Source organism: Leptodactylus fuscus, chromosome 2 (assembly GCF_031893055.1).
Source record: "Leptodactylus fuscus isolate aLepFus1 chromosome 2, aLepFus1.hap2, whole genome shotgun sequence".
NCBI classification, from domain to species: Eukaryota; Metazoa; Chordata; class Amphibia; order Anura; family Leptodactylidae; genus Leptodactylus; species Leptodactylus fuscus.
Window position 1 is genome coordinate 223,948,577 of NC_134266.1, and position 24,860 is coordinate 223,973,436.

At 44.4% G+C, this 24,860-nt stretch overlaps 1 protein-coding gene across 5 annotated transcripts in view; it reads right to left on the minus strand.

The window, feature by feature from the left end:
- KIF5A (kinesin family member 5A) overlaps positions 1–24,860 on the minus strand; it is a 123,836-nt gene that overhangs the window by 51,348 nt on the left and 47,628 nt on the right. For all 5 annotated transcript variants that reach the window (XM_075265620.1, XM_075265619.1, XM_075265618.1 and 2 more), the window contains exons 2-6: positions 6,756–6,843; positions 5,375–5,448; positions 5,141–5,245; positions 4,338–4,386; positions 2,115–2,170 (exon numbers count right to left, since the gene is read on the minus strand). In XM_075265620.1, the coding sequence (XP_075121721.1) occupies positions 2,115–2,170; positions 4,338–4,386; positions 5,141–5,245; positions 5,375–5,448; positions 6,756–6,843 (372 nt within the window). The remainder of the gene's footprint in view (positions 1–2,114; positions 2,171–4,337; positions 4,387–5,140; positions 5,246–5,374; positions 5,449–6,755; positions 6,844–24,860) is intronic.

The window sequence follows — 24,860 nt, forward strand, 5'->3', positions numbered from 1 at the left end:
TTTTTGGACAGCCACAAAGGCAGATTTACAGTAAGCTCTGTTCACATGACCAAGACTTTACTTTTTGTTTAACAGATCTTAGCCAGATCCTTTCTTTTAATAGACCCAGTGGGTGAATTGGGTCTATAAAAAGGGACCTGACAGTCATCTGTGAAAAATTAGACACTGTTTTTTGTTTTTTTTGCATGTATCAAGGACAAACCAGGGCCAAAGAAGACATTCTTGTCTATCGGCTCTTGACAATTGTCACAGATGAAACAAGTAAGAAGAAGGACCCCATCAAAGACTGATCTGACTAGGCCAGAGACAAAAGACAATTCATTAATGGTTGATCTGCCATTTTAACTTATGGCACTGTTGTCCAAGTCATTCACCTTCACAGGCAAACTATTACTGATACGTCATTAATAAATTGGCCATCTGAATTCCCAGATTTATGGCTAATTTTACTGGCGGTTTGGTAGTCTGGTCTTTGTTCTCATTCTGCCCTTTATTTAATAAAAATCACCACTGTTTTCCTGGTGAGATTTTGATGGGCTTGTGTTTCTACACAGCAGCCAATCTGAAAGGCCAAGCTGCAGGGCATACTCAGTATATGCTTGTAACATCTCTGCCTGTTCAGGTCTCTGCGCCACCCTATGCTCGCGTGCTGCGGCGCAGGAGGTGGGTGCAGTTTGGTTCTTGGCTTAAAGTTTTTGATCGCACTGTGTGAACACGGCTCTAGTTCTGTGATTGTATTTGCACCACACCCATCTTCTACCCTTGTTTGCCTCTGTTCATTAAGTGTTAATTCGTGTGATTGACAGACTGCCTTCCTGTCAACTCAAGGGGCGGGTTCTTCCTCCCTATTTAGTCTCGACTCTCATTCACACCAGTGCTTGCTATTGCCGTGTGCGAACTTGCTCCTTACTGTCACTATTTTTGCTTGCATTCTTATCCTTGACCTTTGGCTTTCCCTACTGACTATTCTTTGGACTCCGATTTGGAACTGCATCGCTCAACTGTTTCTGACCCTTGGCTAGCTGACCTCTCTTTGTTGTTGTCCGTCTTGTCTCCGTTTTGTGTTTCACATATACAGGGAGGGACTGTCTTTGTGGTTGCCGCCTATTACGTAGGATAGGACCTGGCAATAGGAAGGGTCAGTTGGAGGCTTCAGATTAGGGCTCACTGTCTCTTGTGTCCCGTCCCAGGGTTCAACAGCCACCGGGGAATTGCTGTCCTAGCAATTCAATAACAATGCTCCTGATTTTTTCTGTTACATGTGCATAGGATTTTAAAAATATACTTCGAGTGTATTGTAATGTGCTTTGTGCCATATATTCGTTGTGTACTGTCAACATGATTTTCTGGAAACTGAGAAAGAGATTGCTAATGGGATTTTAATGATAACATTAAACTGATATCACCAAGAAAGGTGATCTGTACAGAGGACCTTAAGTGCTATCCCGGCCTTGGCGCCATTTATCCATTGCTTGCCTGGGAGATGCATTTAGATTTTCTATTAATGCTGAGGCTTGCACAAGAATAATGTGATTTTGTGACTGCTAGAAATGAGAATCCCAAACAGATGAAGCTAAAAAGGAGGATGTGTGTAATTTTAGTTGTACAATGGCCTTCAGTGAGCTGAAAAAGAATCTATGCTGATATTATCGAGGTGCAATCCCCTAATATCCTTCCTTTATTGGATCCGATCCCTTTATAAACGAAAGTTGTCTGATAATAAAAAGTGTAATCCTCATCTTGCCCTACATACACATCAAAAGAATATTTTGCCTATGGCACAGCAGATAGAGGCTGTCATAAGACATCTAGTGTTTGCCGCCAGCTGCAGGAAAGCCGTGGTACACTAAATTTCTGGGCTCTTTTATCTGACAATGCTTTGCTATTGGGATTGCTCTGTTATTAACAGCATAATATAACATAAAGAACTGGTGCAATCCCATAGCTGATATGTATGCCATCTACGACTCTAAGAATGCAGTCACCAGCCTATATTAGACCTGTCCTTTTTGTGTATTTATAGTGATAAAGTATACATTTGCCACAAGCATTAGTAACTCAGCAGTCAATACCAAGAAGATCAAAGGAGTTAAAAAAGTAGCGTCCGCTCTCACCTTGACAAATGGAACGCGGTTCTTGTCTTCATGCACGGAGAGGTTAGTTTTAGACACTGGAAAAGGAAGGAGAATAAATTGATTTATTTAAAAGCATAAAAAAGAAAATCAATACCGGCTAATAATTTATCAACTATTTTTACTCACACTCTAAAATACAGAATATATTACTGGGCCGATAGACATATAGATGTATTTAACGTCACAAGGACACTATGGTGGTAAACAGGGATGTGGAGTCGGAAGGCCAAACCACCAACTCTGACTCCCTTATTTTTCCAGATCTCGATCCAAACTACAACTCCTGCTTATCCCAACCCCTTCAAAAATGGCTGATAGCGATGATCAGTAAGTCCACACAGCTGAAGTCCAAATGAATACACTAACTTGTAAGGGATCTTATGGCTGCAGCTGTTACTCAATAGGTAAAGTCTGTCAATAGGGCTGTAAAAAGTTGCAGTTTAATCCTCAGCTAAAGATCCTATTGATTCATTATAAAGCCATTAAAGGGTGTTCACACTTGCGCCCGTCCCCGCCCACTGGGTCTCGATCCTATTCCCCGGGGAAACTAGATAGGGGACGGCTTCCTGGCGGTCAGTTTTAAAACCCATTCATTTGAATGGGTTTTTAAAATAAACCACCAGTGTCCATATGCGGCCTCTCCATAGGGAAACCATGTCTGACTTTGTGTCTGTGCAATAAAACCCAAAAAACCCAAAAACGGTTTACAGGTGGAGAGGCCGCATACGGACACATTCAAATGAATGGGTTTTAAAACCGACCGCCGGGAAGCCGTCCCCTGTCCAGTTTCCCCGGGAAATAGTACGGAGATCAGGTGGGTGGACATGGGCCCAAGTGTGAACACCCCCTAACTAGCTAGAGAGTTCTTATGAAGGCTCACATTATAGCCTTTGTGTAGTGGGATTGAAATGGAGTGTGGCTGCACAGGGAGAAAAAGTGATCAAGCCAGGAAACCATGCCCGCGGTGCTCCTCACGAAGCAGAATACCTCACTTACATAAGGAATAAAAGTGAAAAGCCTAAGATTCAAGGGCATCGGATGAATCCTACTCTGTCCACTCTTTAATACTCGCTGCCCCATTGCTTCTGGCAGAGTTCTTTCTCCAGCCTCCACCATTCTATCTAGCATTTCTATCAGTTTCAGCACTGAAGGAGAGAATTGGAGCTGGTGAAAGGTTCTCTTTAAAGGATTATTCCAAACTGGGCAAATCGCTACAGCTTGCAAATCATGACCACCAAGGAGTGACTTCCAGAAACAGCCGAGCAGCGCAGCTCTATGCCTCTCTCTAGCTCCGATTCGCCTTTATACTCAGCTTCTTATTAAGTCCCCCCTGGTGGTCAGAACTTATGAGCAGTTATTTCCATCTCAGAAGCAATCTGCCAAGATGAAAATAATCCTTTAATTAATATACATGGCACCGTGCCTGGTGTAATAACACTTTAGGAGCTGACAGACTCCCTATACCAAAGAAACGTTACATGGTGACTGTCCTTAAAAACCTGTGTAACCTTATAATGGTCACACATTAGTCCCCAAAATATACACTCTACATTAACACTTACATAACACATATTTCATACATGATAAACTGGGTGCACAGAATTGTATGTGACACTGACTTAGAGTCACTTTAGGGCCTTAGAATTCAGAGGCGCATCTTCACAGCCTTAAGCAAGTGACAGATCCTAATCTATAATGAATGCACAACGAATGATCCGCTAATGGATAAGACGATAGCGCGCTCTTCCTGAATGTATAATAAGCTGGTAATTGCTCATTTGCATACACGTGCCATGCCTTGTAATAAATAGGATTGCCATGAATATGCTGTCAGGTCATCTGCTGGCAGATGTCTATTCTTGTAAGACTCTGGTAACACATTTATTACATTATCAACATAGAAATCAATTATTTGCAGACCATAATACGAGGTTCACACTAATAATATTTTCAGACACGTTTTTTCTTGTTTTTGTAGATTGGACAACTAATACATGGTTGTCTGACTATGACTTCATTGTAACTTATAAATCTACTACAGACCCTTGGCTATCCTGACCTATTCATCTTCTCTTTACAGACCCTTTTCACCAATGAAAGACATACATGAGACTACTGTACTTGTGCCCTCTCAAAATTAGACCCTTTCCTGTTATTAAATATACGTCTCTTCATCTATACAATTCTCTGTGCGCTACTTACCATCTAGGAGGTCTCTAATTTTATCCAAATAAATCTCAAAGTAGGACACCTGAAGAAAAAACAGATACCACCATTAATATTAATATAGTGACCACTATAATTGTAATACACCGTATACCCCTACAGAAGCAAGCCTGTTCATTTTACAGGCATATACATTAACCAGAATAGTGATCAATAATCAAATGTCTCATATCATTCTGTTTATAGTCAAAACTCCTTGAATATATACCACAATTCCAATAATCTAGCACCCTTGGGATCAGCAAGGGGGCAGATATTCTGACAGGTTCTTGAATGGTTAATACAAGGAGCTTCTGACCGCAGGGATGTTTAAGGTACACCAAGACCATTACGCCAAAGAGAACTTAGTGTGATGGGGTTGTATTGGGATTTACAATGTTTTATTAGTTCATATGTTGGAGTGGACAGGCCTCTTTGGTCCTGCATTTGGAACGAGGAACCCATGATAGTTTATCATTTAGACTTTAAATACGGATATTCACTTTTTTATATTCTCTTTTCTTTACAAAAAAAACCAAAAAAAACATTGGGTAGAGAGTGTTCAACAGCGCAACCGCAGGAGAAATTAAAAATTATATTATGTCCACTGAAATTAATGGGTTGCCCATGTAATCCATAGCCATAGTGGGTAATCCAGAGTGAAAGATGTTCTTTCTAAACAATGGCCATTCAAGGTACCTAATGGACGCCCTAAACACGCGACTCTACTTACTACGATACTACATCTTGATGTTACAAACTCCTGATACTTAGTAGCAATGCGCACAATAGTTCCTCACCTTAATATGGAATTCCAAGTTCTCATCCATGGCATAGATGTGGTTGAAAATATCCCTAGCGATTCGGGGTATTATTCCCATCAGCTGAGGATCATGAAGTTTACCCTGGGGGAAAGTGGAGAATGACAGATTGTATGTTACAGCTGAGACATGACGTACCTTATACTACTATAAGAGTTCTCATGACTTAAAGGAACTTTCCTTGATATTGTGAACTTTACAACACACACTTACCTCCATGGTGTGGGTCTTTCCAGAGGAGGTCTGCCCATAGGCAAAGATAGTTCCATTATATCCAGCCAACACATCTGCAAGGAAAAGGGAAAACCTTCTTGAAGTAATCTAATACAGAAATGTTATTATCTTTCACTGAGGATGGTCACTAACTTTTCAGGCAACTTATTCTCATATAAAAGAGCATATGAATCTGGACTAAATGGTAATGGAATTTTTCTGTTTTCTGCCTGAAAACATCTCTGAAGGTGCGGTCACTACATGTCTCACTCCTTGCTAACTTCTTGTTTGGTAGCTGATAATAGGGCTTGCCTGACTTTAGAATCTAACTGACTCAAGATGGAAGCACAGGAAGCAGCGGGGGCAGGTCTGTCCTCATAGTCTCTGCAAGTTTACACACAGATCTACTGCTCTGTGCTCCCTGCCTGTGCAATGCTCAGAGATGAGACTGCAGCGTGTCACAGAGTCTATCTACTTCTGACTAACTTCTTGGTTACTGCTGATAGGATGTTAGTCGTGGACAGTAAGCAGCTTTCCTAATTGTGCTAGAATCTTCTGTGTCAGGGATCCTTTTAGCTGCATCATAATCTGGATTTAGAGTCCAGAGTCCCTGAATTTTCTTTGTTATAGTCACTTGGGCTTTCTCAGCTATTTGATAGTTTACAGTTACTTCTCACAGAATTACATGTATAGAAACCATTAGTAATTAATAATGAATAGGGGGTAGATTGCTCCTTACTGTACACGCCCCATGTCCAGAAAGAACTGAGAAATGTGCTTCTGCCATAATGGACCTACTATCAGCAGATAAACTGATAGGACACCACATATGAAGGCTTATACAGCCAGAGAACAGGTTGCCCAACACGACCCTGCTGATATTTCAATATTTTATGAAGACTTAGGTATAATTTCAATGTTATTTTCAGTAGTTTTATGCTTATTATATGATATTTTAGTCAATATATTAATAATTGTGACTAAATGTTATTTCTAATAGTTGTACAGTTAGTTTAATTCTCACATTAATCTAGATATACAGTATCATACAGACCAAGAATCGTTTATAAAGGATATGAACCAGGACATTTCACACGCTGTATACAGAACTAGAGGGCAATGCAATTTCCGGGAAGCCTTTCTCCAATTTAATGGAGCATCATAAGGATGGCTTAATATAAAGTTGGCACAAATCTGAGCTTTCATAGGACTACCAGCATGTGGACTAATGTAAAGGAAGTTTATCATCGTGACCACTGTATTGGGTTATAGAAAGTAGAGTAGTAGACCACCTTCAGATTATTGTGTAAACCCTTAATACTCAATATACTTAAAACAAAATTCAGGGCAAAAAGCAGCAAAGCATGTAGAACAGTATTACCTTTAACAATTTGCATAGCACAGGCATGGTATACTTGTTCTTGAGTGGTATTTGGTGGAAACACACGGTCAAAAGCATAAGGTTTTCCCTAGAATACAAAAAAGATATATTAATTCTAGAAATATATAATGAAAATGATACCTGCTCTCACTTACAGGTGTATATGATGTCTAAAAATATTGTATAAGATAAGATAATCCTTTAATAGTCCCACATTGGGGAAATTTCAGCATGTTACAGCAGCATAGTAATACAGATACAGGATAGTACACAGTAATAAAATACAGACATAGGCACACATATGCTGAGAAGAGAAGATATACTAGGAGTCCATAGCAGCTAAGGAACGGAAGAGAAAGAAGGAAGACTTCATGGTCATCGTCATAATCATTAGTTCTCTGCGCGGAGTGATCTGCGCTTGGTTTGATGTAGATTATACAGCCTTGTTGCGGTTGGAAGGAAGGACCTGCGATAGCGCTCCTTCTCACACTTGGGGTGAAGCAGACGGTCACTTATAGTGCTGCCAAGTCCCATCAGGGTCCCATACATGCGGTGGGATTTGTTCTCCCGCATGGAGGTCACCACAGACAGTATCCGTCTGTCACCCACCACCTGTACTGGGTCCAGGGGGCTCCCCAGAACAGAGCTGGCCCTCCTGATCAGCCTGTCAAGTCCATTTCTGTCCCTGGTTGATATACTTCTCCCCCAGCAGGCCACACCGATGGCTGAAGCAACCACAGAGTTGAAGAAGGCCCTAACAAGTGTCCCCTGGACTCCGAAGGCCCTCAGCCTCCTGAGCAGGTAGAGTCTGCTGTGGCCCTTTCTGTGCAGCGCCTCCAGGTGATCAGCCCAGTCTAGTTTATTGTTGAGGATCACGCCTCATATTAGCTTCTGTATATAAAGCTTATTCGCTGTATACTGAATAATTCTAAGAACTTATCACAATTCATCACGGTATTTAAGATCCCCACTTGTAGTCATTGAAAAAGTAAGATCAATATGTAATTTCTAAAAGAGAAGCTGTAATGATCATAAAGGTGCACGGCTTGTTACAGGAAAACTATTAGGGTAAGGACAGATGCCCCAGAAATGGCGGCCAGAGCTCCTTTCACACTTGGTGGCCAATGGCTGCATGATTCTAGTAGTAAGATAATACCTTCATATTTGTGTAACCCGTGAAAAATGTCCGTATTGACAACACATTGAATTCAGTAACATGTAGAAAAGTAAACACAGCCCTAGTAAATGTGCTTGTATAGTATATGATGTTTTGAAAATACACTCCTTGGGTGCTCAAGACTTCATAACCTCCCGGTCCAGGCAATATATGCAGAAAAACAAAGAACGGGAAGTCGGCACTCCAAATGGTATCCAAAATTAAAACATTACTTTAATGTCCATTGTTAAAATATATTGACAAAAAACAGAAGACCAGTGCAAAAAACTTGAAAAATATGAAAACAGCACTTACAGCATGATGAAAAAATAGACGTGCTAAGGCATTGATGAACAGCGATTAGTTGGCAACTAATCGCTGTTCATCAGTGCCTTAGCACGTCTATTTTTTCATCATGCTGTAAGTGCTGTTTTCATATTTTTCAAGTTTTTTGCACTGGTCTTCTGTTTTTTGTCAATATATTTTAACAATGGACATTAAAGTAATGTTTTAATTTTGGATACCATTTGGAGTGCCGACTTCCCATTCTTTGTTTTTCTGCATTGAATTCAGTGTTTATATTCACATGGTTGATTTTATGATGGCCTGTTTTTCATGTCTGTCAAAAAAATTTACATGCACTACCTTTGTCCTTGAAAATTGACATAGATAGCAGCATGTGAACAGAACCATTGAAAATGGTAGGTTCTATATTGGCTTTTATTCACTTCCATGTGGATAGGGGCCATGGTACACTTGCACGGACACTCATGGCCATTTATCATGGTGATTAGGTCTGTGAAAAACAGCAGGGCCGTGTTATCACCGCGTTATCTTGCGGCCGTGATTTTGCGGCCGCAAAATAATGCGGTGTATACGATCCAGGCTCCCATTGAAATCAATGGGAGCTTTTACGGCGCACACAGTGTCACACGCGGTATACATGCCACATCACGCGGCACGTTACTCCGTGTGAATGGACCCTTAAAGTAAAATGTAGGAGTTGGTGTCCCCTTTTTAGGGTAAAAAGAGAGACTGTGGGCATATTTACTAATATTGTCTACGCTCTTTAGAATATCTCATTTAAGTTTATAGATTTTAATGATGGCTAATAGAGATGAGCGAGTACTATTCGAAACTCCCGTTTCAAGTAGCACGCACTCATAGGAATGAATGGACGCAGCCGGCACACAGGGGGTTAAGCGGCCAGCCGCCGGCAAAGTCTGTGTGCCGGCCGCTTCCATTCATTCCTATGGGTGTCTGCTATTTGAAACGGCCGTTTCGAATAGTACTCGCTCATCTCCAATGGCTAAGTTTATGTCAAAAAATCTGTGGCAAAACATTGGCATATTTTTAACTACTGCTGCTCAATGTCAAATCTTAAACCATGCTCACTTTTCACTAAGCCACGACTTTTGTCAGAATGAAACAAATGTCAAAAAACAAATTTGGTGCACGGCATCTATCCCACTTATTTGTCACCAACGGGGCCAGAATTGTGGTATATATTTATTAGTAAGCTTGTCCCTATGTATATAAATTCTGGCATTTTCAAAAGAATATGTACGCTGGCTACACTACAAAGTGAGATTAGTCACAGACTTCAATCCATATATAAGTCATTATCGTTTAGACATGAAAGACAAGAGAGGAATCCATTAAAGATGGCCTCTGTCCCACAAGTATTTTTGGTAAATGCTGATTAATAATGTAATAATGTGAAGATGAGGATGACATGAGTGATGGCAAGCTGCCTTTTCTTAAAGGGAGTGTATCAGCTTCAAGCATATTCAATTGTCACCACCACATTACAGAGCACATTACAGTGATCAACAGCAGCATATCTTTATTATGTATGTCACTTTTGTGGATTTGGAATGAAAAACTTTGAAGTCTTATGCAAATGTGGAGTTAGTGCACTGGGGGCGGGCTGCAGCCCTGGGAACACTGCTCTTGCTGCTCAGACCCCTACCATCTCCTGCCTGTGTCACCCTATACAATGGTTCTCCCACTGCTATGACAATACCCGTCCTAGTGGAGAAGAAAGAGCAGTACTCCCATGGTTAAAGGCCCGCTCCCAGTGCACCAACTACTTAACTTGTTTTTCTCAAAATCTACAAATGTGACAAACATTACAAAGGTATATTGTTATATACTCTGTAATGTGACTACCTTTAGTTGTACAAATAAATCACTTTAGGCTAGGTTCACAGCAGTTACCAGCAGAAAGCCTGAACATCCCATAAACTATAATAGCGTCAGCTAGGTTTCTACTGGTTTCATACTGAAACAGGTGGACAGAAAAGTTCTCCTTGTAGGACTTTACTCTGCACCAATTTTAAGCGGATTCTGCAGAAGACTCCAATGCAGGTGTGAATCCAGCCTTAGGCCGGGTTCACACGGGGTTTTTTGGACGCCGCCTCAGTTTCTGGACCAAGAAACGGGTAGCTGCGACTGGATGCTGATGCAGTGCACCAGCATCCAGTCGCGCACTCTCCTCTGGATAAGGCCCAATGAATGGGCCTAGTCGGGAGAAGGGAGTGTCTTCAGGCGGATTCACGAGCGAAACGTCTTTTTGGTCAGGATTTTGAGGCGAATTTGGCCTCAAAATCCTGACCAAAAAACTATGTGTGAACTCAGCCTTAGAATGACTGGTGTAAGCCGATTGCTGGTCAGGAAATGGAGGGGGTGTACATCTCACCCAGACTACTAATGTGGGTGAGATGAGAAAACTCCAGAAAGAATGTTTCTCAGCAGATAACTATAGTCTGCTGAGGGTTATTTCCAAGTTCTGGTTATTGGGCTGGATTTTTAGAAATAGCAGGTAGGTTGGCAGTGGGACCTGTCATTCCACCCTCCTCCAGTCCACACTTTGGGGATGTTCCGGCAGCGACTCAGCTGAAGAGAGTCTGCTCATCAAAGGAGCTTAAGAAGCCAGCTCCAGCAGCAGACTTTGGGCAGAGCTTGGCTGGAGAGCCAACTGAGAGGTCATGTTTTTGGAGCTGTGTCCTGAATGATTCTACTGGCTTTTAATTTCTGTTATTCTAGGTGAGGTAACCTATTTTATGTTTAGGCTGGGCAGGTATTTATTTTTGTATTGTTTCCTTTTGTTGCTGCACTACCTTTTTTGAGTGAAAATAAACTCTACCTTTGTTTTGGACTAAAGTAACTGGACTTTTGTGTCTATGCCACCCCACCTAGCAACCCCAGACCCTGACACTGGCTTATAGAAAAACAAAAAAAAATTACATTAGGGTGTCAGGCAAGAAGTTACTAGCAACCAGCCTGTCTCAGGTTATTCAGATCTGAGCTTTTTCTGCAATATTTTCCAATATTCTCCAAATATTCTTCCAATATTTCCAGTGCTTTTTCAAATATTCTCCAAAAAAAAACAAAACTGCACCATCTGTCCAAGTAAACACAGCCAAACAAGGCATAGGAATACATTTTCACTAAAACTAATACACAGTCAATAGTATGTTGATCAGGATATATTTCCATGTAAGTGAGCAGTCCCTGTAGCAGTAGTCTTCACTTTTAGAACCCAGTAAACATGTCCTGGAAATATATAAGAGGACTGCTTGCCATAGGAGTCACCTCCAGTTATCGCCTGCACCAATTTAGCACATAGAAGGAATACATTACAAAGTGACAGCTTTCTTTACAAGATCTGAGAGAATGTCCTTGGTTCCTTATGAAACCTTCTAACTTTCCCTTTGTCTTTTATTTTTGTATACTTTAATATTAATTACTATACCTCATCTTCATAGAAGATCCTTGTTAATTACCACAATGAACAATTACCAGGAATATGAGGCCAGCAGCGCTCCCAGATGGCCGGAGATCTGAGAGAATTTAATAAGCCTCACTAAAGAAAGGCTCTAAGCATCTGTGCCGAATACCAAGGTTAGGCTCTGTTCACACATGTATGACAGCTTCTGTTCAAAACAGAAGACATGGCACACTGGACCCAGGCCATGACAGATCCCACTAGTACACAACACTGCCCACTGACTTACAATGGGGTCCAGTGAGATCCGGGGTGCTGTCCAACGTTGGAATTGGGACTAAATTAAAAGATGGATGTCGACAGATATAGAAAAAAAAACTACAGAAACAATTATGTGTAGTGGTTTGGTGTTATACATTATGCTATAGGGAACCAAGCATGAGAATAATGAAATCGGCTGTGTCATCAATCCTTGGAAAATGTATTAGGCTAAGGCCCCACGGGCCGTATCCGCAGCACTAAAGCACTGCGGGAAGAACCGCTGCGTGAACGCATTGCGGTTCTTTCCGAAGTGCTTTTAAGTGATAGTTCACAGAGTTTTCCTCTGTGGACTTTCTCTTAACATTATATCTACGGGAAAGCCGCCGGCGTTTCCGTAGATATAATTGATATGCTGCGATTTGCAAAGCTGCAACGGCTTTGCAAATCGCAGCGTGTCCATGCTACGATGCACTGTACAACGCCGCTATTTATCCCGCGGCGTCTCCGTTGCCGGCAAATTGCGGCGTTTACGTCCCGTGGGGCCCCGGCCTTAGGCCTGGTTCACATCTGCATTCGGTATTCCGTTTGGAGAGTCTGCATGGGGACCCCCAAACGGAATATCGTACGCAATGAAAAGAGGTGAGCTTATGAAAGCAAACGCAACTCATAGACTAAAACATGTGTTTTCCGGGTGGTGTCCACATGAGTCATGCGGAGAGAAAAGTACTTTATGAACTACTCTTCTCTCCACTTTACTCATGCGGACACCGGGCAAAAAACACACAGACCCCATTATAGTCTATGGGGTCCGTGTGCTTTCATTGCTCACCAATTGTCAATGTGTTCCGTATTCTGTTCGGGGGGTCTTCAGTCCCTGAACAGAATACCGAATGCAGATGTGAACAAGGCCTTATATCAGGATGAATCTAGGAATCACCTCCACAGCATTGGGTGCAGGCAGTTGCACAGAAGATGGCAGTCCAGACCTCACTTTATCAGGAACATAACCAGTGAAGTCAAGCGTACTGTCCTTGGCTTCATCTGCACAATGTGCATACTCCCAAAGCCAAGGAGATGAGATGATCTAGGAATATACTGGGAGGTGGAAACTGCCAAAGACCCCCTCGAACATGACCGTAGTCTCTATATAATGGGGCAAATTTTGTTATGGCCTTGTACACCGATTAATTTTGTGCAAAGAACTTGCAACTTTTGCATTTCTACACCTCCCTTGTCACTTTCCTAAAATGAGGGCGTGATGGTTTTGCAGGGGGTAAGGCTATCAGCCCCACTAGATTTATTATGATTTACGCATTTCCATCCAGGAGCATGAATCAGCAGAGGGTGCACCTCCAATGGGGCTATGAAGACTGGTGGTAATAACTAACCATCTGCCCCATTATCCTTAAAGCCTGTTGCATGCATTCACACAATTTCAAATTCATTCAACTAATGGGGGCCGCGGAAGCACCGCTGCAAAACTAGACAGGAATAGGATCTGCCCTGAATTTTGTGGACCGAACTGTTGGCCCACACACTGATCCAGGTAATACATAGTCATGTGATTGTACTGACATAAATGAATGGGTCAGTGTGCTCTATCAAGAGAGCACACTGACCTAGCCCACGAAGCAGATCATACAGATCTCATTCATTTGTATGCTCCATTGCTGTCAGTTGGTGACACTGATAAAACATTTCTAGTCTTCTATTTTTTGAGGTGGATTTTATGTAGATCTGTCATTATGGATCACCTACAGATGCAATGTGGATCGGCTTTTGCAGACAACTGATTCTCTGACATTGAAATCAACACTATCGTGAGCATGAAGACTTATCCTTTCATTCTCAGACAGAAATTCTGCTACTTGAAGAGTCTGGTGGGAATTCTTACCCTGAGCTGACCCTGTGGAGCTGTCAGCCAAATGTTAGTGCATTCCCTGCTTCACTCCCAGAGCGGTCTAACTACAATTGATCAAGAAAGAACCAAAAGAAGAAAGGGAGGAAAGCTTGCAAATAAGAAAGTACTTTTATATAAAAATTCATAAAATGATGGACCTGGATAAAGCTGTCTCTAATATTAAAATGATCAGACATGATCATTACGTAAAAGTTGTATTTGTTCTAGATATAAAACAATTCAGATACATGTATACAGATACGGTATACAGCAGGAGACAATATCTCAGACATCTGTTTACGACTCTTGAAGACTACAGTGATTTGTATATCTTGACCTACAAAATACAGTCATATATTACAGGTCTGTGTCCTGCTAAAGTTCCTTTTCTAGGATTATAACATCAAGCCAGCAGTACTGAGACATATACAGCAGGTCAAAAGGAAGTAGAGAGTAGGCGACTGAATAATGTACATGTATTGTGAGAAGGTGACAGGCAGAGTGCTGGAGTCCCATTATATCAGCCCCAGATTCTGACATGTGTGGTCCAGTGCGGATCTGGAATAGGTATCATCCCCAGGTGTGGTTCCTAAGGCTTGTTACTGGGCTATAAAAGGCTGCAGAGCCTGCACTTTAGGGCAGATCCTGGGAGGAGAGGAGGTGGCTGGGTCTGTCCTGACACTGAGAGCCTTGTGATACGGTACAATGTTTTTTTTGGTTGATCTGTGTGGCTGGTAGTAAGCTACACGTACTGTATTTTCTGTTTAGTTAGTGCTCAGACGAGCAGGATTCTGTTTGACATTACTCTGCCTGAAGTTAAGGCTGTATTTTATTTAGCTCATTTTTGTTCCTGCTGTAAAGGTTTATTTATTTTGCAGTTTTTCTTAAATTAACCGCTTTGTTGCAAGATTTGTGTCCCTGTCTCTAACTGGTTGGGTCCGCACCACTGCTTCTACTGAGCTACCTTCCCTACAATATATAATAGTAGTATATATATTATATACATAGTGTCTATATATTAAATATTTTCTCTCCTACATAGTCTGAAGCGCTGAGCAGCGATTTTCACCATTTATATCAGTCCTTGTCTTTAATGGAGCACAGTCTATTATTCCTACCTCAAGCACACACACCAGGGTCAATGTCATAAGAAGTCCATTAACAGCGTAATTCTGGTGAGTGGGAGGAAATCAGAGAGCAGTACCAGGAATGCAGCTACACAAACAGGATGTTGTCCTTGGTCAGATCCACACCCAGTGCTGCAAGAAAACAGTGCTAACCACTGAGCCATGCTGCCAGTTCTTTAATGGCTGCTCTCAGCTGTCATCAGCTTTATAAAGTACAGCATCTTATATATAAAGGTGACTCAGTGACAGCTTAGTAGAACAAGGGAAGGCTTTGCACAACAAGAAAATGATATTTTCACTTAATGATACTATTTCATATTGAAAGAATTAAAATGGGTTTCTAAAACTTAGATAATATGATCTATCCAATCCAAGTATCAGATCAGTGTGAGCCCAACTCCAAGCACTCCCACTGATCAGCTCATACAAAGAGCTACAGCAATTCATTGTATATCAGGCAATTTCTTAAAATGATTGATGTTTCTGAATAAAGCCAAGAACAGCACTGCATGTGGTGTAGTGGCTGTGCCTGGTATTGCAGTTCAATTCCACTCACTGGAATGGGACTGAGCTGCAGCATAGACATGTGACTGGTGCACATAATGTTAACTTTAGAGAAAAGAATACAGCAGTCATCTGAATGCCGATGTCCCTTCTAATTGTGGGGGTGCCAGGGGTCAGGCCCCCACTAATCTGATGTTGATAACCTATTATATCCCTTTAACTCGGTATAGAGCTCACAGATACTTGAAAAAATATCAAGAAACAACAGACTATACTAATCTCACATTACTATATATATATATATATATATATATATATATATATATATATATATATATATATATATAATCTATTTTACACAATTAGTAAGAAATCCAGCTCACCCTGCTATCCACAAACTTCGTCCTGGGCTGCACGGATGAAGACGGACTTAGATCCACACTGACCGTAAGGATATACAAATTAAGAAATCCAGTATCCACCAGGCGAAGACTAAAATATAACCTTTATTGTTCCATAAGAAAAACCATCACATGATATCTAAGGGTTATTGCAGATGATATAGCATGGAAACAGCTGTTTCCATGCTATATCATCTGCAATAACCCTTGGATATCATGTGATGGTTTTTATTATGGAACAATAAAGGTTATATATCTATTTTGTTGATTAAAAATCTGCAACTTTATGTTTAGAGCAAACATATCCTTAATATTGTAACCAAATTCAATCTTCAGAAAGAACCTGAGACACAATAGACGAGAGTGCTCCAATGTGCGCCCTGGGCCCTCTACGGTTATAGAAGCGGAAATCTGGATAGCAGAATGGATGTGCAGGAGCAGAGATGAAAAGAAGCCTTGAAGCTCACAAATAAGATATAAAAAACCAAAGCTTGTTACAATGATCGGTGCCATCTGCTATATTAGTATCATCATTATGGCGGAGTTGTCTGTGTTTTTAATACTGGAGTACAAAAGAAGCCTAATGGACTACAAGCAGTCTAGAGCAGGGCTGGACAAATCCTGGAGACCAAGGCACTTAGAAATCAAATTATGTTCTCAAGACTAAGGCCTCATGTAGCGAAAAAGCACCGCGGAAAAAAAAAAATCGCAGCAGAAACGCATCACAGTTTTTCCCACAGTGCATTTCATAGAAAGCCCACAATGTTCCATTACATAATTATAAATCAATTCAATTATTGCTTCAAGTATATTAATACGGAAACCACATGCGGTTCTGTAGGTCTAATTGACATGCTGAGGTTTCCAGAAACACAATTATTTGGGAAATTGCAGCATTTCCACGGCAGGTATTTTTCTGTAGGTATGAATGGGATTTGCTAGAACTGTAAAATGCGGGAGCGTTTCTGCCACGGCTAAATATGTGTTTACGCCACATCGTCCAACTACTGGAAATCCCACAGATTGTCAGCATTAGGTCCAGGTTCCCTGTCCTGATGGAGAGGTAGGGCTTATGTATGGGCTACAGCTCCTCCAGGACATGGAAACTGGACACAATTCTCAGGGTCTGTACCAAGCGCAACCTTGACTTCTTATAATAGATAGAATGGAGAATTCAATGGATAAATGTCATATATACTGAATATATATGGTTATACTGCATCCTCCTCCACAAACATATACATGAATCTGTTCAGCTCCTCCTGCTCTATAACATACTGGCTGAAGATTGCAATGTATTTGCATGTGACAAGCTTACTTTGATGTACAATATTTAATAACTGAAAAGCTGGTGATTATAAATAGTAGTAGTATAGATAGTCATATGATATAATACAATAGTATAAAAAATATACAATGAATGTATACAAAATGTTGAATGCCAACCATGTGAATTTAAAATTACTATAGATATTGTATAAATATTAGAGATGAGCGAACACTAAAATGTTCGAGGTTCGAAATTCGATTCGAACAGCCGCTCAATGTTCGTGTGTTCGAACGGGTTTCGAACCCCATTATAGTCTATGGGGAACAGATACTCGTTAAGGGGGAAACCCAAATCCGTGTCTGGAGGGTCACCAAGTCCACTATGACACCCCAGGAAATGATGCCAACACCTCTGGAATGACACTGGGACAGCAGGGGAAGCATGCCTGGGGGCATCTAACACACCAAAGACCCTCTATTACCCCAACATCACTGCCTAACAACTACACACTTTCCACATTCAAAAAAACCTCTATCAAAGTGGGAAAATACCTGGAAACCTTCTTTACTCCCCAAATGGATGGACACAAACCCCAATTTAAGCTCAACAAACAGTAACAACCACCCCTTTAAATCACGTTCCCCATGACAACCACAAATGGAATAGGCAATGGGAATTCCAAAAGCCCTCACCCTTAACTGTCATTTTGAGTGTGTGTGTGTGTGTGTGTGTGTGTGTGTGTGTGTGTGTGTGTGTGTGTGTGTGTGTGTGTGTGTGTGATGTGGTAAGACCTTCCAAAATTCACTTTTCTAGCCCTTAACATGAGCCCTTCCAAACAAAGTTACATGACCTTAAGCTGAGCTACCAGCAGAGATTGAGGCCCTTGGCATGAGTAGAGCCTTGCACCAGCAGTGTTTTTGGCACTTAGGGTGAGTTGAGCCTTGTACCAGCGTGTGTCCCTTAACATCAGGCGGGCCCTAAGTTCTGCGCTTTGCACAAAAGTTCCACATTAACTAGGCTGAATGGTACAAAGATTAGTAGGCCTGAGAACCAGGAACAGGTCTTGCAATGGCTGTCGGATAACGCTTAAAGCACATTGTCCACCAGCCAGTCAGCCTCTACCTCCTCTTACCCAACAGTCTTGTCCTCCTTCCACCCAAAATTCCCAATCTTCTCAGAACAATAACCCCAACTGTCCCTGCTCCCCAGAGCTGTTCTCCCTTCCTTTGACTGTACCGCAACCTGCCCCTCCATTTCGCGATTCCACGGACCTAACAGACGAGTATCTGTGTCCAGATGCTCAAACACTAGAGTCTCCTCCATTCCATCTCCGGTCGATTTGGTGGCGGATGACCAGCAACCCACCCTCATCGACGACGATGAGACGCAGTTGCTGTCAGGGCAGCCAGTTGACATGCGCATTGTGCAGGAGGAGGAGGCGAGACAGGAGTTGGAAGAGGAGGTGGTGGACGACGAGGACACCGACCCCACCTGGACAAGGCAGATGTCAAGCTGGGAAAGTAGTGTGGATGTTGAGGCAGGTGCAGCACCAAAAAGGGTAGCTAGAGGCAGAGACATGTCCAGAGGCAGAGGTCAGCTGCTTTGCCGAAGCCAGGCCAGACCCGGAATGTCCGAAGATGTTCCCTTTTGTACCCAGCCCAGAAAAACTCCCCCATCGAGGGCACGTTTCTTGAAGGTGTAGAGTTTTTTCAAGGAATGCGCCGAGGACAGATATAGTGTCGTCTACACAATTTGCCTCTCGAAATCGAGTAGGGGCCCTGAGAAGAGCAACCTGTCCACCACTTCAATGCACCGTCATTTGGAATCCAAGCAATGGAATCAGTGGCAGGCAGCAACGGCAGGACAAACGTCGCCCGCCGTTCATGCCACTGCCTCTGCTCACAGTGCTGGCGATGCACTCCAGAGGACGAGCCAGGACATCACTTCATCTGCCTCCGCCACTTTGTTGACTTCTCCCTCATCCTCCCCTGTTTCTGTCTTATCTCCTTCTCCTGCACCATCAAAGGCACCATCAGGCGCTTCTTTACAACAACCCACCATCTCTCATACATTGGAGCGCCGGCAGAAATACACCGCTAACCACCCACCCACGCAAGCCTAGAACGCCAACATCGCTAAACTGCTGGCCCAGGAGAGGTTGGCGTTCCGGCTTGTTGAAACTCCCGCCTTCCCGGACCTGATGGCAACTGTGGCACCTCACTATGCCGTCCCTAGCCGTCTCAACTTCTCCCGGTGTGGCGTCCCCGCCTTGCACCAGCACGTGTCACTCAACATCAGGTGGGCCCTTAGTTCCGCGCTTTGCTGCAAGGTCCACTTGACCACCGACACTTGGACAAGCGCCTGTGGTCAGGGATGCTGCAGTGCTTATCTTTAATGACAGGCAGGGTGAATGTGGTGGAGTCTGTTCCCCGGGTGCAAACTGGGGTGGCCTATCTCCTCTCCCAGGCCAAAATTCATGGCAGGAGTAGACTGAAACCCTACGACGCTGCAACCTCCACCACAGCTACTAGCGGCAAACGCTAAAACACTGGTGTGGGGAGACGTCAGCAGGCGGTGCTGAAGCTCATCAGCTTGGGGGACAGACAGCACAGTGCCTCCGAGGTCAGGGATGCCATCCTGGCTGAGATGGCATTTTTTTTTCCCTGCTACACCTGGGGCCTGGCATTTTTACGCCTGTGATAATGGCTGGAACCTGGTAGCGGCTCTGGAGCTTGCCAGCCTCCAACACGTTCCATGTTTGGCCCACGTCTAACCTAGTGGTGCAAAGTTTTTTAAAAACATACCCAAATGTACCGAAGCTACTGTTGAAAATGCGGCGCTTGTGCGCCCACTTTTGCAAGTGCACAGGAGTCGCTGCTAGCCTAAAAACACTCTAGCAAGGCCTACATCTGTCCAAACACAGGCTGTTGTCCGTCATTCACACACGCTGAAACCCTACAATACCATATCTTGAGCAGGGTGTGTGAGCTGCACAGACCTTTGATGGAGTTCCATCTACAAAACCCAAGGGTTCCTCAAAGTCAGCAACCAAAGTTTCTGCACCATGAGTTTCCAGGGGTGGCAGAGTTATGGCTAGGGGAAGAGGCATGGATAGGGATGATGTCTAGGGGCAAAAGCAGTGTGGATGTGGAGGCAAGCTAAGCAGGAAAAACTGGGGGTACAAGCTAAGGCATGGACTGGGGTGATGTCTAGGGGCAAAAGCAGTGTGGATGTGGAGGCAAGCTAAGCAGGAAAAACTGGGGATACAAGCTAAGGCATGGACTGGGGTGATGTCTAGGGGCAAAAGCAGTGTGGATGTGGAGGCAAGCTAAGCAGGAAAAACTGGGGGTACAAGCTAAGGCATGGACTGGGGTGATGTCTAGGGGCAAAAGCAGTGTGGATTTGGAGGCAAGCAAAGCAGGGAAAATGGTGGCTAGAGGCAAAGGGATGTCCATAGGCAGCAAGGGCAAAGATGCAAAACTCTCCCGTTTCAAGAATTTTCCTGACTTGTTTCCCCACAAAACATTCCTGGGAGGAGGGCTGAAACACCACCCTCCTCCTCCTCCGCTGTTAGATTTACCCCAGCTACGAGCTGAAAACGCTGCAACACTGGTGTGGGGAGACGTCAGCAGGCTGGGCTGAAGCTCATCAGCTTGGGAGACGGACAGCACACTGCCTCTGAGGTCAGGGATGCCATCCTGGATGAGATGGCAATTTGTTTATCCCCGCTGCCCCTGGGGCCAGGTTTTTTAGCTTGTTGGAGGGCTCTGGAGCTTGCCAGCCTCCAACACGTTCCATGCCTGGCCCACATGTTCAATGTAGTGGTGCAATGATCTTTAAAAACATACCCCAAATTAGCTGAGCTAAGGGTGAAAGTGCGGCACTTGGACACCCACTTTCCCAAGTCTACAGTACCTGGAGCTAGCCGCAATACACTCCAGCAAGGCCTACATCTGCCTGAAGCACCTACTGTTGTGCGAGGTCACCACACGCTCTAACCCTAGATACCGTATGTTCAGCAGGGTGTGTGAGCAGCAGAGACCTTTGATGGAGTACCAGCTACAAAACCCAAGGGTTCCTCAGAGTCAGCTCCCTCACTTTCTGCACCATGAGTTTCCATGGGTGGCAGACTTATGGCTAGAGGCACAGGCATGGATAGGGGTGATGTGTAGGGGCAAAAGCAGTGTGGATGTGGAGGCAAGCTAAGCAGCAAAAACTGGGGGTACAAGCAGCCGGTGACATCATCACTGACAAGCACAGCTGTCTGTCAGCTGACAGGCTGACTTTCACCAAAATGAACAGACAATGGATAGACTCATCATATACATGTCAGTTACATGACAAATTTAGTGCAATTTGCAAGTCCAAGATGGTTTGGAGATCTGCGGAGAGGAATCTCACCACCTCTTGCGGGTGCCATCATTTGGAAGGCAAGCCCTGGGCTCAGTGGGTGAGAGCAAGCGCAGGATAATCGTCGTTTGGCCTGGCGGCCACTGCCTCTTCCACTGTTGACAGGGCTGGCGCTGCAGTCCAGACCAGGAGCCAGGACACCTCCACATCTGCCTCTGACACTTTGGGGAGTTCACCCTTATCCTCACCTTTTCCTGCCATTTCTCCTTTTGCCCGCGCCATCATGCGCCTCTTCCCATCAACTCCCCATCTCCCAAGCCTTTCATTTCATGCTAAAGTACAGCGCAACCCACCCACATGCCCAAGGCTTCAACGGCCTCATCTCAAGAAATCTGGCCCAGGAGATGTTGGAATCCCGGCTGGGGGACACTCTGCCCTTTTTGGGCAGAGTGTCTACTGCGCCACCGCACTGTGCCGTCCACACCAGCACTTTCCCCCAAACATGAGGCGGTCCCTAAATTCAGCGCTTAGCCCTAAAGTTCCATGTGACCAGTTACGAATGGACAAGTGCATGCGGACAGGGACGCTACCTTTCAATTTGGGCACAGTGGTTGAATGTAGTTGAGGCGTGGACCGGGTCGCAAAATGTGGTGGCCTGACTTGTCTCCCCACACAACATTCCTGGGAGGAGGGCTGAAACACCACCCTCCTCCGCTGTTAAATTGACCCCAGCTACGAGCTGGAAACGCTGCAACACTGGTGTGGGGAGACGTCAGCGGGCCGTGCTGAAGCTCATCAGCTTGGGGGCCAGACAGCACACTGCCTACAAAGTGAGTCATGCCATCCTCGATGAGACGGCAATGTGGTTTTTGCCACTGCACCTGGGCCCAGGCATGTTGTCATGTGTGATAATGGCCGTAACCTGGGATTGGCTCTGTAGCTTGGCAGCCTGCAACATATTCCATGCCTGGGCCACGTTTTTAACTCATTGCTGCTAATCTTTTGAAAAAGGTACCCCAATGTTCCTGAGCTACTGGTGAAAGTGTGGCGCTTGTGCGGATAGTTTTTAAAGTGTATAGTTGCCGCTGCTAGCCTCTATGCACTCCTACAACGCCTGTACCTGCTGGAACAACGGCTGTTGTGCGACGTCTCCACACTGCTGGCACTAAACATATCATGTGTTGAGCAGAGTGTGTGAGCAGCACAGACCTTTGATGTAGTTCCAACTCCAAAACCCTCGGGTTCGTCAAAGTCAACTCCCTCAGTTGCTCAACCATGAGTGGCCATGGGTGGCAGACTTATGTGAAATCCCATCCCATCCATTGCACTGGACACGAAACATTAGCATGCGCTCAGCACAACTTCGGATATGGCAGATGCGTTAAGCAGGGTGCAGGGTACAACACAGACCAGGCCCGAGCACCAGGAACAGGTGTTAGAAATACTGCAGCATCTGCCATTTCCTTCCAATTTTGGGGTTTTGGACCCGCCACCGACTTGTCTGGACCTAAGTGGGGATCATGAGACACAGTTGCCATCAAGGCAAGCTGTGGTCATGTGCGGTTTGCAGTAAGGGGGCAGTGCGCAATTGGAAGAGGAGTTGGTGGATGACGAGGCCACCGACCCCACATGGACAGGGGTGATGTCTAGGGGCTAAAGCAGTGTAGATGTAGAGGGAAGCTAAATCAACAAAAAACCTGGGTAGAAGCAAAGGCATAAACTGGGGTGATGTTTAGGGGTGAAAGCAGAGTAGATGTGGAGGGAAGCTAAGCAGCAAAAACAGTGGGTAGAAGCAAAGGCATGCAAAACTCTACCCTGTTGGAAGACTTATTCCTAGGTCTGGAACACGTTAATGGCCCCCCTGGACAAATTACTGCCACTCAGGGGCCTAGTGTCACCAGGAGGGACAAGTATAGGCGCATGTTGTGGGAATACCTGGCCGACACCAGCTCTGTCCTCTCCGATCCCTCTGTGCTCTACAGCCTAAACTTATTTTCTCATCTTTTTTTCTGAACTGCACATCTCTTGCCTGCTTCCTTTGGGATCTTAGAAATGGTGGTCCACTTCCACAGATGGTAACTTCAATAGACAGTGTAACGGGAGTAGCTGAGGGATCGCTGTCTTAACCACTTTTTGGCACAAAATTAACTTCCAAAGCCAAATATGGTGCAAGTATATGATGCAAGGACACCTACACACCTATCTCTGACACATTGGGGAGTTCACCCTCATGCGCCCTTTTGGCCTGCACCATCATGCGCCTCTTCCCAGCCACTCCACATTTCCCAAGCTTTTCATTGCAGGCAGAAGTACAATACAACCCACCCCCATGCCCAAGCCTGTAACAGCCTCATCGATAAACTGCTGGCCCTGGAGATGTTGGTGTTTGTTTATGCTTCTGGAGACCCAGGCCTTCCGTCAGCAGATGGCAGCTGGGGCACCTCCCTATGCTGGGCCTAGCCGTTACTACTTCTCTTGGTGTGCTGTCTCTGCCTTGCGCCTGCATGTGTCCCATAACATCAGTCGGGCCCAGAGCTCTGCGCTTTGCTGCAAGGTCCACTTGACCACCGACACATGGACAAGCGCCTGTGGTCAGGGATGCTGCAGTGCTTATCTTTAATGACAGGCAGGGTGAATGTGGTGGAGTCTGTTCCCCGGGTGCAAACTGGGGTGGCCTATCTCCTCTCCCAGGCCAAAATTCATGGCAGGAGTAGACTGAAACCCTACGAAGCTGCAACCTCCACCCCAGCTACTAGCGGAAAACACTGTAACACTGGCATGGGGAGATGTCAGTAGGCCGTGCTGAAACTGATCAGCTTGGGGGACAGACAGCACAGTGCCTCCGAGGTCAGGGATGCCATCCTGGCTGAGATGGCATTTTTTTTTCCCTGCTACACCTGGGGCCTGGCATTTTTGCGCCTGTGATAATGGCTGGAACCTGGTAGCAGATCTGGAGCTTGCCAGACTCAAACACGGTCCACGCATGGCCCACGTTTTCCAACTTGTTGGTGCCATGTTTCTTTGAAACCTACACCATTGTGCCTGATATACAGGTCAAAGTGGGGCCATTTTCGTAAGTGAGAACTAGCCTCTGCTAGGCAGAAAACATTCAGAGCACACTCCTCTCATCTTCGCACCGTTGGCTGGCGGAGGAAGACGAGGGGGTTGGAGTGGCATCTGATGTCCCTATCCCACACGAGGCTAGAGGGTGCACTTCAGTGCATCCCATTGCTTCACCACAAATGGTGTGAAGGGGAGTGGAAAATGGAGGAAATGGAGAGTGACCCTTACAGTTGGGGCCAGCAAAGGCATGCCAAGTAACACACTGGCACACATGGCTGACTTCATCTTGGGTTGCTTTTCAACACATATTTCACATCATGAAGAACAAATAATACTGGATTTT